General features: G+C 41.6%; 1 protein-coding gene across 1 annotated transcript in view; it reads right to left on the reverse strand.

Annotated features, from left to right (window-relative positions):
- The window catches only part of Cse1l (CSE1 chromosome segregation 1-like (yeast)), a 35,597-nt gene that overhangs the window by 19,673 nt on the left and 471 nt on the right, over positions 1-15,453 (reverse strand). The window contains exons 2-11 of the mRNA XM_013024313.1: positions 12,275-12,370; positions 11,888-12,030; positions 9,858-9,959; positions 9,645-9,790; positions 9,249-9,339; positions 7,574-7,681; positions 5,433-5,525; positions 2,487-2,654; positions 2,249-2,378; positions 890-955 (exon numbers count right to left, since the gene is read on the reverse strand). Coding sequence (XP_012879767.1) covers positions 890-955; positions 2,249-2,378; positions 2,487-2,654; positions 5,433-5,525; positions 7,574-7,681; positions 9,249-9,339; positions 9,645-9,790; positions 9,858-9,959; positions 11,888-12,030; positions 12,275-12,359 — 1,132 coding nt within the window. The 5' untranslated portion in view covers positions 12,360-12,370. The remainder of the gene's footprint in view (positions 1-889; positions 956-2,248; positions 2,379-2,486; positions 2,655-5,432; positions 5,526-7,573; positions 7,682-9,248; positions 9,340-9,644; positions 9,791-9,857; positions 9,960-11,887; positions 12,031-12,274; positions 12,371-15,453) is intronic.

A 15,453-nucleotide genomic window follows, 5' to 3' on the forward strand; every position in this document is an offset into this window, starting at 1 on the left:
AAGTGGTAGAGCACTAGCCTTGAGCTGAAGAGCTGAGGGACAGAGCCCAGGCCCAGAGTTCAGGCCCCACGACCGGACCCAAAAAAAAAAAAAAAAAAAGAAATACTTTCATTACTTGACTTACGTAACTATAACCCCTCTGTATATCACCTTTATAATAACAATTAAAAAATTTTTAAGACAGTATGTTTTGACTCCCTCCCTGCTTTTTTTTGCAATGCTAGGGACAAAATCCAAACCTGAAAGTTTTTTTTTTTTGGTTGGTCTTGGGACCTGAACTCTGGGCCTGGGCGCTGTCCCTCAGCTTTTCAGCTCAAGGCTAGCACTCTACCACTTGAGCCACAGTGCCACTTCCAGCTTTTTCTGCTTATATGGTGCTTGGGACCTGAACTCTGGGCCTGGGCGCTGTCCCTCAGCTTTTCAGCTCAAGGCTAGCGCTCTACCACTTGAGCCACAGTGCCACTTCCAGCTTTTTCTGCTTATATGGTGCTGAGGAACTGAACCCAGGCACTGCGACTGAGCCACCTTCCCAGCTCCCCGCTAAAAAAAAAAAAAAAAAAAAAGTCATGGGGTTTCAACTCTGGGCCTGGGTGCTGTCCCTGAGCTCTTCACTGGCCCAAGGCGACCGCTCTACTGCTTGAGCCATAGCACCACTTCCGGTTTTCTAGTGGTTTACTAGAGATAAGAGTTTCACAGACTTTCCAGCCCAGGCTAGCTTTGAATGGTGATCCTCAGATCTCAGCCTGCTGAGTAGCTAGGGTTAAGGCGTGAGCCACCGGCAACCAGCTGAAACTACTCTTATCCTAGTCTCCACTCTTCCTATTTACCAGAAAGAGAATGACATTAAACTGGCTTGCAAGAGCCACAGCTACAAAAGCAAAATACATACCAGATCCTTCCAAATCTCTTCTTATGTACTCTTCAGAATTGTCCTCAAATGCTTCTTCATCAGCAGCTGCAAAGAGTTGATATTTTAAAATAACCCATTAAAAAGACATGTTATGTCACTCCATATCAAGTACATGAGAGCATAGAAATGCTGTTCACAGCATTCTTTCCCATCCATGACTACTTTATTCTTAATCATCCCTAGAGAAGCTAATACACCATGAAAAGCTATTAGATAAATCAAACAGTTGTGACATAAGACAGTATCCCTCCCAAATCAACTTTCACTCCAGCTGTGAAAAGCTTTTTGTCAGATAAGAACAATGAAAACAAAAGAACTACCCTGGGTTCAATTCCTCAGCACCACGTAAACACAAAAGGCCAGAAGTGAAGTAGCACTGTGGCTCACGTGGTGGAGTGCTAGTCTTGAGGAAAAGAAGTTCAGGGACAGTGGCCTTGAGTCAAGCCTCAGGACTGAAACAGGGAAGGGGGAGAGGAGGGAGCAGAACACAAGAAAACCAATTAACAGCCAACCACTGGTGGCTTATACCTGTCATCCTAGCTATTTAGGAGGCTGAGATCTGAGGATAGCAGTTCAAAGCCAGCCTGGGAAGGAAACACTTATCTCCAGTTAACCACCAGTAAAAACTGGAAGTGGCGCTGTGGCTCAAGTGGTAGAGCGCTTGCTTACCTTGAGCTGAAGAGCTCAGGGACAGTGTCTAGGCCCAGAGTTCAAGCCCCACGACCCACAAAAAAACAAAAAACCCTATAATCATCACTTGTTAAGTCATTTCAACAACAAAACAGAGCAGACAATACTTAGATGAAGACAACCTCCATGAGTGTAAACAAAATCTCACACTATACTGTTGTTAATGTCCTCCTGGCATTCCAGGAGGAAGCCTGAGCCTCTGCACCCTCCAGTCACTACTGGCCCTCATGACTGTGAGAAGAGGGATGGATACGAACACCTGCTCCTGACCTGTACACAAACACAGTGGCCTTCAACTTGGCACGTAAAAATCACCTATTCTGAAGTCAACTATTTCAAAATAGCTATTCATTTTGGTGAAACACTGAACCAAAGAAAAGAAACCACTAAAATTATCCTAATTTGAGATCCTGTATTTTCCAGATTCATTGGGTCATTTTAAAAGTCTTATTCAAATTTTGTTAAATGAACCCTGCATAGCACATGCCTTCTACACAAGCCACAATTTCTTTCCTGCATGTCTGGAAGCAGATTTACAATAATCTGATTCATAAGTTTCATTTAGAAATGACATTCAACTGCATGTTACAAGAAATTTATGCTAACACCCTTTTAAAAACTGAAACCTTCATACTTGGCCATAATTACCTCTAAATTCCATGTTAGGCACAATAACCTTCTCACAGATACTTGTCAGCGTGTTCTGGTCCTCAAACAGATTCTTATAATGAGGTCTCTCACAAACTGAAGCCAGAAATTGAATTGCATTACTTACCAACTGAAACAAAACATAAAAATAAGAATATCTTAAAAGCAAAACCAAACAGCTCATCTACAGTAAATACACAGGGAAAGAATCTCTTGACTGTCTCCACCATCATCTTACCAAATCATATTTAACTTCTTGACCTGTTGTAACTAGTAAGTTCCAGATGGCTGTGACAAAACGAGGCAGGTACCGTTGAAATTCTTCATCATATTTTTGTGCATAGAGTGCAGCATTATCACAAATCTGGGACTTCAAAAGCTCCAGTAAGCCTGCTTCCTCTTCATCCTCATGTAAACAGAAAAGAGAAAACTCAAACATACAACTTAAAGACTAAAAGACAAGAAGAGTTCTGCTAAAATCCCAAATCCATTAGTATAAATTACATCTGTGCCAAAGCAACCTATTCAAGTCTCGCAAAGGTAATGCTACAGGATTTTCATAAACAATACTATGGTATAATAAATGCTCAGTAAACTACAGTCCAAATCTGGCCTATCCCTATTTTGGGCAGTTTTCATTCATTCTTCATGTATATAATTATAGTACTACCTGCTGCTTCCACATCACAACTGTAGAGTAGTTAAAACAGAGCCTGTGGCCCACAAAACTCAAGTGTTTACTCTGGTCCATTACAGAAAAAGTTCACCAGTCTAAACTATGCCAGTGAATTGTGCCAAAAACCTCCAAATTAGAAGAGAGAAAAACAACTCCCTTACACCTTGTTCAAAACATAAATGTAAGGGATGATAGACAATGAGATAACACAAAATTAACCAGGCAAAGAGCTACCTGTAAGAATTTTGTGAAAATTTCCTTTAGACTTAAATGTAAAGCAAAAGTTAATTCTGCCAGGCATGATGGCATATGACTACAGTCCCAACACTTGAGAGGCAGAGACTCAAGAATCACAAGTTTGAAACCCTTCTCAAAAATCTGTGGGCTTGGCTGGGAAGGTGGCTCAGTGGTAGAGCGCTTACCTTGCATACATGAGGCCCTGGGTTCGATTCCTCAGCACCACATAAGCAAAAAGAAAAAAGCCAGAAGTGTGTCTGTGGCTCAAGTGGTAGAGCGCTAGCCTTGAGCTGAGGCCCAGAGTTCAAGCCCCCAGACTGGACCCCCCCCACCCAAAAAAATAAAAAATCTGTGGGCTAGGGGCTGGGAAGGTGGCACAGTGTAGAGCGCTTACCTTGCATGCCTGAGGCCCTGGGTTCGATTCCTCAGGACCACATAAGCAAAAAGAATAAAGCCAGAAGTGGCGCTGTGGCTCAAGAGCTGAAGAGCTGAGGGACAGCACCCAGGCCCATAGTTCAGGCCCCACAACTGGACCCCCAAAAAAATCTGTGGGCTAGTTGGGCACTGGTGGCTCATTCCTGTAATCCTAGCTAAGAACCAAGGATCACGGTTCAAAGCCAGTCTGGGCAGGATTTGGAGACTCTTATCTCCAATTAACCACCAGAAAACTACAAGTGGCTCACCAGCTCAAAGTGGTAGAGTACTAGACTTGAGCAGAAAAGCTCAGGGATAGCACACCCTGGCCCCAAGTTCAAGCTACTCAACTGACCAAAAAAAATCACTGGGCTAGAGATGGCTCAAAGGTCACTCACACACCAGTACTAAGAATGCAACAAGTAAACAGAAAAGCTTCATTTTCTGAGAAGTATCTTTTTTTCCCAATAGGACTAAAATATTACTTTCAGAAGCTACATTTTTGTTCCCTTTGTACTTAAGTCAAATTTGACACTAAATCAGGTATGACAAAATCACAATCTGATCTAAATTTCAATTAAATTTTTTTTGGGGGGGTCAGTCGTGTGGCCTGAACTCTTGGGCCTGGGCACTGTCCCTCAGCTCTTCAGCTCAAGGCTAGGGCTCTACCACTTGAGCCACAGCGCCACTTTCAGCTTTTTCTGTTTATGTGGTGCTGAGGAATCGAACCCAGAGCCTCATGCATGCGAGGCAAGCACTCTACCACTGAGCCACTTTCCTAGCCCCTCAATTAAATTTTTTTAGTGCTGTAGTATTCCCAATACTTCATGGTTTTGTCTCCTAAAACAAATAAGTAGAACAAAATGAGTGCTGTAGGATGAAAAGTACATAATCCAAAACCGAGACCAGAACTTTTCCCAAGCTGTGAATAATAATTTTAAGAGTCTACTTCAAACTCATGCCTGCAATCCTAGCTACTCAGGAGGCTGAGATCATGGATGATCATGGTCCAAGGCCACCCTGAGCAGAAAAGTCTATGAGGCTATTATCTCCAATTAACCAGAAAAAAGCCAAATGGTAGAGTGCCAGCTGATGCAAACTGAACAAGCTCCATGCTGAATTCAAGCCCCAGGATCAACAACAAAAGGCAAATTAAAACAAAAACAAAAAAAAACCCCAAACCTTGCTCATGTTACTGTAACCCCTCGTACAGTATTTTTACAATTAAAAACGTGTAAAAAATCAAAATAGAGGCTTATTGTTTTGTATGTGTATGTAAATACATTTATGTATGTATGAATGAAATACCATAACAAATCCCCTTGGTACAAATACATACAAAGAAAGTAAAACAACCTCTGTAAATACCATCATGAGGACAAATGAGTGAATATGGTTAAAATAGTTGATTTGCATATTTTAAAATATAACAGTGAAATCTGCTGTAATTCTTTTAGAAAGGGGGAAGGAGAAAGAGGGAATTGATTGTATGCACACATGGAAATATCACAACAAATACCTCATGCAATTAATACATGCTAAATTGTAAATAAAGAAGCTACTGTGACAGAAGTTTAATTTTAGTATCTTCAAAGATTAATTGTATTTCAGAAACTATAAGATAGCCTCATCTATTTATCATGAGGCCAACAAGAATTTCTCTGTCTAGCTACATATGGAACAAGCAACAGAAGCAAATTCCACTGGCATTAATGAGATTTACCTGGTAACAAAGAGTATTATTTTAAATAGGTTTTTAGGGCATATCACAGTAATTTTGTGGGTGCTGGGATCAAACCCTAGGCTCTGAGCTAAGCCCATGCAAAAAGCTCACTCACAAAGCATTGTAATACTCACATCTGTTTGTAGAAGCTTATTATCCAATGTCAATAGGGTGTGAAAATTATTCATCCAAGTTTCCATATTATCTTCAAAAAATTCAGGGAGATCCTAAAGAATAATCACTGACTTGAGACTTTTGATTAACAAAAATGTACTGCTTTAATAAATTTCCACTTCACCAAATATTCTACATATGCCTATAGGCCAAGTCCAATTTACTAATCTGAGCACTATCCACTGTAATAATTCTTTGCTTTGGTGGGGGTCTGTGGCAGCTGAGTACGTCAATTTGACTTTGGTTTCTGTATGCCTTACCACACATCATCCCACCCGTTTCCTGTCCCAACCTAGATCTACTTATTCTTTTTTTTTTTTTGTCGGTCGTGGGGCTTGAACTCTGGGCCTGGGTGCTGTCCCTCAGCTCTTCAGCTCAAGGCGAGTCTCTACCACTTGAGCTACAGCGCCACTTCCGGTTTTCTGGTGGTTTATTGGAGATAGGAGTCTCACGGTCTCTCTTGCCCAGGCTGGCTTTGAACCGGGATCCTCAGATCTCAGCCTCCTGAGTAGCTAGGATTACAGGCGTGAGCCACCAGCGCCCCGCTAGATCTACTTATTCTTCAAGGTCAGCTAGGACCACAGGAAGCATAACAAAGCTCAGTGCTTACCAACATACCCTCTTTCCTTTCTCATTCCTAAGATAATCACTACCCAGACTCAAACTCATGGCCTATGTAGCTGCTCCTCTCCCATAGCATTAATCCAGTACCACGTTCCTAGTGAGGGACAAACCCACTGAGAGTTTGGTCTCCTTCCTCTGGTTTCCCTGGCTTGTTATCAAGTGCTTCATTTCCTGACTTCTCAGAAGGTATAAGCAAAAGCAGTGGCATTCATTTAAATAAGAATTTCTCAAATGGCTGTGCATCTCTGGCTCTACCTAAGAGCACTCAATCTCCTTTTAGGGATATTGAGTCCAGGTATTGGGGAGAGTAAGTATAGGTATTGGCTATGAATAGTGGAAAGGCAAAATCCTCTTTCTGGCAAGTTGGTGTATGTAGCAATAAGTGTTAATTACTATGATGTTCTTGATCCAGAAGCACTGAATCTTATTGATTCAATATCAAATAAAAATAGTCACACCTGTAACCCTAGCTACTTGGGAGGCTGAGATCGAAGTTGGAAGCCAACACAGACATTAACCACAGACATTAACCAAATGGCTAGAGCACTAGTCTAGAGCAAAAAAGCTCAGGGGCAGTGCTTTAATCCTAAATTAAAACCCCAGAATCAACACAAAAGAAAAAAGAGGCGGTTAGGAAAGTGGCTATCAGTAGAGTGCTTGCCTTGCATGCATGAAGCCCTGGGTTTGATTCCTCAGTACCACATACACAGAAAAAGGGGCGCGGTAGCTCAAGTGGTAGAGTGCTAGCCTTGACCGAAAGCAGCTCAAGGACAGTGCCCAGGCCCTAAGTTCAAGCCCGAGGACTGGCAAAAAAAATAGAAAAGGAAAAAAATGGCTGGAGGTCACTATCTCTGACAGCAGGGTGACCAGACATCTCCTAACTCTAATAGTAGAGTTTCTACTCAGTGTCTTTGGTTCTAAGCCTGGTAGTTGACCCTGTGTACAATTTATCCAGGGTCTCAACCAAAATATAATCCCCAGTGCCAATATCCATGTAAATGAACAAAGAAAGGAAGGCCTCAGAAATCTGATTTCTCAGTACTTGCTAGTAAAATAATGTTTAGGATGACTCTCAAAGGGTGAGCCACGCCAGTAGCTCACACCTGTAATCCTAGCTACTCAGGAGGCTAAGATCTGAGGATCCCGTTCAAAGCCAGCCTGGGCAGGAAAGTCCATGAGACTCTCATCTCCAATAAACCACTCAGAAAACTGGAAGTGGCGCTGTGGCTCCAGCGGTACAGTGCTCACCTTGAGCTGAAGAGCGCAAGGATAGCGCCAAAGGCCAGAGTTCAAACCCCAATAAAGGGCCTTCTTGCTGGAAACAGGTAATGTGACTGTCTTTCATAAAACACTTATTCACCTCTGAAGGAGAACACCATGGATAAGGATATGAAGAATATGAATCAAAGTCTTTTTGTTCAGCAAACCAGTAATGTGGACCTCATATTTAACATTAAAAAAAATAAAAGAAACTTACCTGAAAGTTTAAACTATAGAATAATTTTGAGATCAAGATCAAGGAAGAAAACAGAATCCTCAAAGCAGAGGCATCATTAGCATGGGTGCTGCACAACTCAATGGTAGCCTTAGGAAGAAAGTTAGGAACACGGTTTTACTGTGGCATAAACGTAGCTCACTCATCTTAGCAAAACAGCTTTGTGCTATGCTCAGGTTAACTCATATTTTCTACAAAATGTGGCTTTTAAACAGTGGCAGCTAAGGCTGGGAAGGTGGCTCAACAGTAGAATGCTTGCCTCACATGCATGAGGCCCTTGGTTCGATTCCTCTGCACCACATAAACAGAAAAGGCCAGAAGTGGCACTGTGGCTCAAATGGTAGAGTATTAGCCTTGAGCTGAAGAGCCCAGGGACAACGCCCAGGCCTAGAGTTCAAGCCCCATGACCATCAAAAAAAAAAAAAAAATGGTAGCAACTATTAAGATATCCTAAACAATAAATTAGTATTTTTAACTTGTCCTTAATAACACTACTGAAAAATTCAACATTAATAATTTGAACTACATCATCACTCCAATCACCTGTGAGGTGTAGGTGTATGTGTGTATTACACAAAACTTTTAAATATGTTCTTAGTAAACGATTCCTCTGCTACTTGGTATTTAGCTTGTTTCCAATTGCTCATTATTCTATCACTAACAGATGGATTTATCTAATACAACTTTGTACATGCCTCTAATTTTCAAGTTTTGAGATTCTAGAAGGGCATTACTAAGGCAGCACACTTATGACACAGCCACACATTTAGGAACCCAGATTTTTATTAATAGGTCCTAAGAAGCATTACTTTAAGGAGGCAAACTATATAGAGAGGTATAGTAGCACACACTTGTAATCCCAGCACTTGGGAAGCTGAGACACAAGGATCTTGAGTTTGAGGCTAGGCTGGGCTAAATAGTGAGACCCTATTTCACAAAAACAAATATAGTTGGGGATCATGCCTACAATTCTAGCTACTGAGACTGTAGTCCCAGGCAAAAAGTTCCCGAGAACCCCATCTCAACTAATAAAGCTACATAAAGCAACACATCCTAACATGGGAAGCTAAATAGGAGGACCAAGATCCCAGCAACATGGCAAAACGTGAGGCTCTATTAAATAGAAATAATGAAGCCATGAACCAGTGGCTCATGCCTATAATCTTAGCTACTCAAGAGGCTGAGAACTGAGGATTGAGGTTGGAAGCCAGCCCAGGCAGGGAAGTACTTAAGACTCTTATTTCCAACCACCAAAGGGCCAGAAGTAGAGCAGTGGCTCAAGTGGTAGATCACTAGCCTTGAGCACAAAAGCTCAGGGATAATACCTAGGCTCTCGATTCAAGCCCCAGGACTGGCACACACAAACAACAAAAATTGAAAGCAAAAAAAGGGCTGGGAGTGCATATCAAGTGGTAGAGTACTTGCTTAGCAAATGAGTTCAAACCCCAGAAGTGAAAAATGGGAGGAGGGAATGTGAGCAGGTAAAAAAAAAAAAAGAAAAAAAAACTTAATATGTGTATAACAGGAGGGAATTAATTATACCATCTTTGAATTTCCTCCAAAGAAATGCCATTCAAATCTATTCTCTTAGAATTTATATTTAGGCAACTTAAAATACTAAGTAATTTCAAACCATCACCAAGAATTCATTCCATACCTTAAAAAGATTGGTCAAAGGCAAAGCAAAGGCATCCAGAACAAGTTTAATTTCAGTCCATAACTCATTTGACTTAAATTCATGGCGATATCTAGAAAATTAAAGTAGGTAAATTTACAAGTTATAGTCTACTCATTTATGCCTTCAAAGACAGTTGCTGATTAGACACCTTTGACCATATGGCTTTCTGACATTAAAAGGAAATTCTTGGTCTTTTTTCAAAAGGAATCAAGGATCTTTCACAGGCAATATGAAATAAACATTGTTCTTAAGAAGAAACAAACACAATAATGAACTGAATGGCTAGGGGAATATATTCAGAATAACACAAAAATACAACTATTTATACAAGTAAATAGACAGTATGTCAGAAGAATCAATCTATATTGTCAATACCTTTTAAATAATGAATGTGCTGTACGAAGGACTCCATTAATAACATGGAAATCTCCACTCTGAAAGCGATTCACCATTTCTGTCAACAAATCAGGCCATTTCTGAGGGAAATCTTCTCTGCCAATAATGCTAATGGCATCACTCAACTGGGGAGGACAAGATTATTAGAAGAGAGCCTTAGAAGGGAGCTCCCCTTAGAAGCAAAATACTTACCTGCTTCTGGATCTGCTCTGGGCTGCTAAGCATCAAATGTACAATGTTGGCTTTAATGGCTACTCGATCAGCTTCACAAATTTTGTTTGGTTCATCTTCAACCTAAAAGCAAAATTATCAATGAGCAAGTAATATCAAATTCATACTTCTAGCCAGGCACTGATGGCTCATGCAAGGAACCCTAGCTACTCAGGAGCCCAAGAGCTATGGATCTGGTTTCAAAGTTAGCCCGGCAGAAAAGTACATGAAACTTTTATCTCCAATGAACTACCAAAAAGCTGAAGTGAGATGTGGCTCAAGTGATAAAATGCTAGTCTTGAACAAAAAAGTTCAGGGACAGTGCCCTGAGTTCAAGCTCTAGGACTAGCACAAACATAAAAAAATTTACTTACGTCCAAATAAACAATAATTTTAATTCTCCAGTTTACTGAAAAAGAGGAAGGCAGGTTATTCCTCAGTCTCCTACATGATTCCTTCAAAGCACAAAACCTTTTCTCCTCATAAAACTGTAGTTGCCAGGCGCCAGTGGCTTACACCTGTAATCCTAGCTACTGAGGAGGCTGAGATCTGAGCATCGTGGTTCAAATCCAGCTCGGGCAGAAAAGTCTGTGAGTCTTTTTTTTTTTTTTTTTGGGGGGTGGGGGGTGGTCCGGTCATGGTGCCTGAACTCTGGGCCTGAGCACTGTCCTTTAGCTCTTCAGCTCAAGGCTAGCGCTCTACCACTTGAGTCACAGCGCCACTTCCGGCTTTTTTCATTTTGCTTATGTGGTGCTGAGGAATCGAACCCAGGGCCTCATGCATGCAAGGCAAGCACTCTACCACTGAGCCACCTTCCCAGCCCCAATGTGAGACTCTTATCTCTAATTAACCACCAGACAACCAGAAGTGGCACTGTGCCTCAAATCTGAGGTTGAAAGTGTAACTCAGCGGTAGAGGTCTTGCTTATCATGTTATAAACCCTGGCTTTAATTTCTTGTGCCACAAAAATAAATCAACCAATCAAAACTACTTTGCAATCTAAATTTTTGTTTCAGATGGGATATTATGCTGTCTAACCAGTTCATGCTACCCTCCTGCCTCAGCCCCCGCCCAAGAAGCTGAGATTGAAGGAGCATATCACAATCAATTTAAAATTTAATATATGTGGTATTTTTTTTCAGCCTTAAATTCCCTAGTCCACAACCACCAATTACCAATTAAGACTATATTCCTACATAATATCTTCTCAATAGGAAGTAACCTAGAGTTAATTAAAACCAAGTTAACATTCTGTCCAGAAATTTGAGTTACAAAGTTTACGGGCATTTATATCAATTTAAAGGAAGTGATAGGACTTTAGGAAAAGGAACCTGTTTCTTTTTTTTTTTTTTTGTCAGTCGTGGGGCTTGAATTGTGGGCTTGGGCGCTGTCCCTGTGCTCTTCAGCTCAAGTCGAGCACTCTACCGCTTGAGCCATAGAGCCACTTCTGGTTTTCTAGTGGTTAACTGGAGATAAGAGCCTCATGGACTTTCCTGCCGGGGCTAGCTTTGAACCACGATTCGCAGATCTCAGCCTCCTGAGTAGCCAGAATTACAGGCTTGAGCCACCAGCCCCGGGCATGGAACCTGTTTTTTTTAATCTGTGTTTGAATCTTTTGTAGTAGTTCAGATAAATCTTACAAACACACAGTTATAAAATTATATATTCTCGGGGTTGGGAAGATGGCTCAGTGGTAGAGCACTTGCCTTGCAAGCCTGAGGCCCTGGGTTCGATTCCTTAGCACCACATAAGAAAAAAGCGGGGAGGGCTGGGATGTAGCTCAGTGGCAAAGCACTTGCCTAGCAAGCGCAACATCCTGGGTTCAATCCCCAGTACCAAAAAAGAAAAGACAAAAAAAAAAAAAAAGCGGGGAGTGGCGCTCTGGCTCAAGTGGTAGAGTGCTAGCCTTGAGCTGAAGAGCTGAGGGACAGTGCCCAGGCCCAGAGTTCAGGCCCCACAACCGGACCCAAAAAAAAATAAATAAATAAATTATATATTCTCAAAATACTTACTATCCTCCAGTTTCTTTTAATATAATTCTTGAAGGTTACTGAAGCACAGACTTTGATGACATTGTCCTGGGACTTCTCCAGTAATGTTAAAAGTAACAGTGGGTAGTTCTGATTTCCTTCTACAGATTCAAGAAATTTCTCAGCTGTAAAAGAAATTTCCTTGTTACAAGGTTTGTTTAATTGGAGTTTTACAAGCTTTCCTGCCCGGGTAGAAAAATTGGAGAGTTGTTTATCTCCAATTAACTACCAAAAGCCAGAAATGGAAGTATGGCTCAAGTAGAAATTACCATTTTGAACAACAACAAAAAAAAGTCAAGTGACAGAGCAAGATCATGAGTTCAGGCCCCAGTACAAAAAGAAAAAAAGAAAAAAGATTTATTCTTTTACCCGGACGTCTGATGGCAGGATCAGGATCAAGGGTTTTCTTTAAATATTCTGTTAGTGTTTGTAAATTTGCATCACTGAGCTCCATTGTTGTAAAACCTAAAAGTTAAAAAAACAAGAAACAAAGTTCACATGAGTGGTCATGTAGAGGCACAGTGAGTGGTATAAACTAGTCCTTTTATATTATTATCTGTGCCCTTCCCCAAGTCATACATTTGTGCCAGGTGTGTGCTCTACTACTTGGGCCACACCTCCAGCCTCATTTTTCATTTGTAATTTCCAAGTGGTTACCTATTATTTCTGGGCCAGTCTGGAACTCAGCCTTCCCTGTCTGGACACAGCTTGCACCAGCATGCCTAGCTGCTGTGGTTTTGCTAGCTAGGAAAGCAGGCATACGACACTACCCAGTCACTGGTTATGACAGAGTTCTGTGAAATTCTTTTTTACCCTAGCTGCCTTTAAATAATGAATTCCTCAATCTCTGCCTCCCTATTAGCTAGGACATAAATGCAATATAAATCACTTGATAGGTACATTTGTTTCACTAATGAAATATTAATGATAGCAGGTGTACATGCCTGTAATCCCTGTTTTAAAGAGGCTGAAACTGGATGATCTTGCTTGAGTTTAAGGCCATGCTGGGCTACACAGTAAGATCCTGTCTCATGCCAGGTTCTGGTACTAGCTTCTCAGGAGGCTGAGATCTGAGAATTTAAAGCAAGCCCAAGCAAGAAAGTCCATGAAACTTACCTCCAATTAAACACGAAAAAAGCCAGAAGTGGAGCTGTGGCTTAAGTGGCAGAGTGCTGACTTTGAGCAACAAAGCTCATGGACAATGCCCAGACCCTGAGTTCCTATGTTCAAGCCCCAGAACTGGCACTTAAAAAGAAAATTCTGTCTCAAGTCCTAAAACAAAAAACTGAGGCACAATATCAGTATGAATGTTATAATCCTTAAAAGTTAAAGTACTATAGAGTCTAGTCTTAGATGTTAGCTAAAGGACCAGTATTTATCAGCAAGCCCTTTTTATATTCTTTCAGTGATAAAGTCTCTAAAACCAAACATCAGCTGAGCATTCCTATACAAAAACCAGCAATCTGAAATGTACCGAAATCTAAAACTTTCAAATTTTAAGGCTGGTCATCAGTGGCTACTACCTGTCATCTTAGCTACTCCACTTAGCTAAGATTTGAGGATTAAGGTTTAGAGACAACCCAGGTAGACACATTTGAGATTTATCTCCAATTAACTAGCTAGAAGTGCAGGTGTGGTTCAAGTGATAGTACCAGCTGAGCCAGAGTGCAAAACGGAGTTCAAGCTCCACTACTGACAAAATCCACCCAAAACTAAAAAATACATACCATAATACATATTTGCCTAAATCCAAAATTATTTTCTTTGGAGTAGTACTTGGTTTTGAACTCACAGCCTAGGCAGGTGTTCTACCACTTAAGCCATGTCTCTAACCTTAAATCCCCAATCTTGTGGATTGAATGGCTAGACCTAAGCCTAGCTTTTTCCTATAAGCCCTAAGTTATAGATGAAAGTATCTGGAATAAAAGCTTTGCTTTCCAAGGCTATCTCACAAACATTCATAACGTGCAATAATCCAAGATTTGTGCTTTGCCATATATGTATATATATATACATATGTATATATATCTTCTACCTTATAGAATCAAATGAAGCCTTTCACTTAAAAGAGGGAAAGATCCAATACATGAAAACCACCTATGGTAAACATGGAGGTCAAGAACATAGCCCATCACTTCAACCTACCCTGGTTTTAATGAAAACAATCCACCACTTAAGTCAAATGCAAATCCATCCATTGCCTTCAAAGTCCTGGTCTCTGAATAAGTCTCCCTAATCCACACATGAGCAACCTGAATGTTCCTCAAATATTCCAAGTTTGTTTTTGTCCCTGAACACTGACATTTCATTTTTTCTGCCTGTCATGTTCTGTTCTCTCACCTCTCCCTGGATGGACTCCCTCAAATGTCACCTCTTCAGCACTCTGTCATAAATCATCCAATTCATTCATTGTGCTTTTTTATTTGCCCACCAGAATACAGGCTCATAAGGGAAAAGACCTTGCTGGCTTTTGTTTCTTCACTCTATTCCCAGAAATCAAGTAGATGTTCAATAAAGTTATTCAATGAATAAAGAACCAAGTCTAAGCCCAGAGCAGTGCTTGCTCAGCACTTAATCATGTGTAGAAGAGTTTCCCTGACCAGGCTCCCAACAAAGTAATCAGAAAGGTACTGATGGAAGGGGCAAGACTAAGTTACACATCAAGTGGGAAGTGGGAAGCACATAAGGCCAGAAACCTGATAGGGGAGGACTGATCCTTAGCTCAAAGTGAGGAAAGAAGGAGAGAAATCAATGGAGTCCAAGAAAAAGGTCCCTTTCTGTGCTGCACTAAGGCATATGCGTGCATCAACCACGCGCAGGTCAATGGCAAACTGCAATAAGCAAAAGGAAGACAGACAGGGTCCTTGTGCTCAAAAACCATACCTAAGCAGTTGACAAAGTAATAAACAGTAATTGTAGATAGGGTAAATGATAAGGAGCAACTGAAAGTAGTGTGATGACGACCGAGTAGATAGCCAGCAAAAAGGTCTTCACAACGAGGGAAGCGAGAAGGTGTCAGCCTTGTAAAGACCGAAGTTGGCAATTTCCGAGCAAAGGGCGGGCGAAGGGCACCGATCCGACGCGCTAAGGTAGGAATGAGCTTGGAATATTAAAAGACACCATTTTTGCAGGAAGGGAAACAGAGGTTCAGGGCTGGGAGCGAAGCTCAGGGATAGAGCGCTTGCCTAGCAAGTTCGAGCGCCAGCACTGCAAACTAAAAAACAACAACAAAAGTAAGAAATGCAGTTTCTCAGACAAAACGACTAACCCTACAGTGCGGTGCTGGAGCGACCTAGTGCCAAAGCCTAGGCTCCCCCAACGTACCACTGGACACGTATGAAGTCCCCGGTGCACAAACGACTCAGCAGAGATCGCGAGGCCCAGTTCATTCGGGGAGACTGACGCACCGCGAGACCAGAGAAGGGCGCGCTCCGGGAGGCACGGCGCCGGGGACCGGGATCAGGCCCGAGACCGCCCCGACAGGGACGAGCCGCGCACCGCTCTCCAATGCGGAGCCCGTGCGGTTGCGGGATCCGGGGCGCCGAGGA

Source organism: Dipodomys ordii, unplaced genomic scaffold, assembly GCF_000151885.1.
Source record: "Dipodomys ordii isolate 6190 unplaced genomic scaffold, Dord_2.0 Scaffold75, whole genome shotgun sequence".
Classification (NCBI taxonomy): domain Eukaryota; kingdom Metazoa; phylum Chordata; class Mammalia; order Rodentia; family Heteromyidae; genus Dipodomys; species Dipodomys ordii.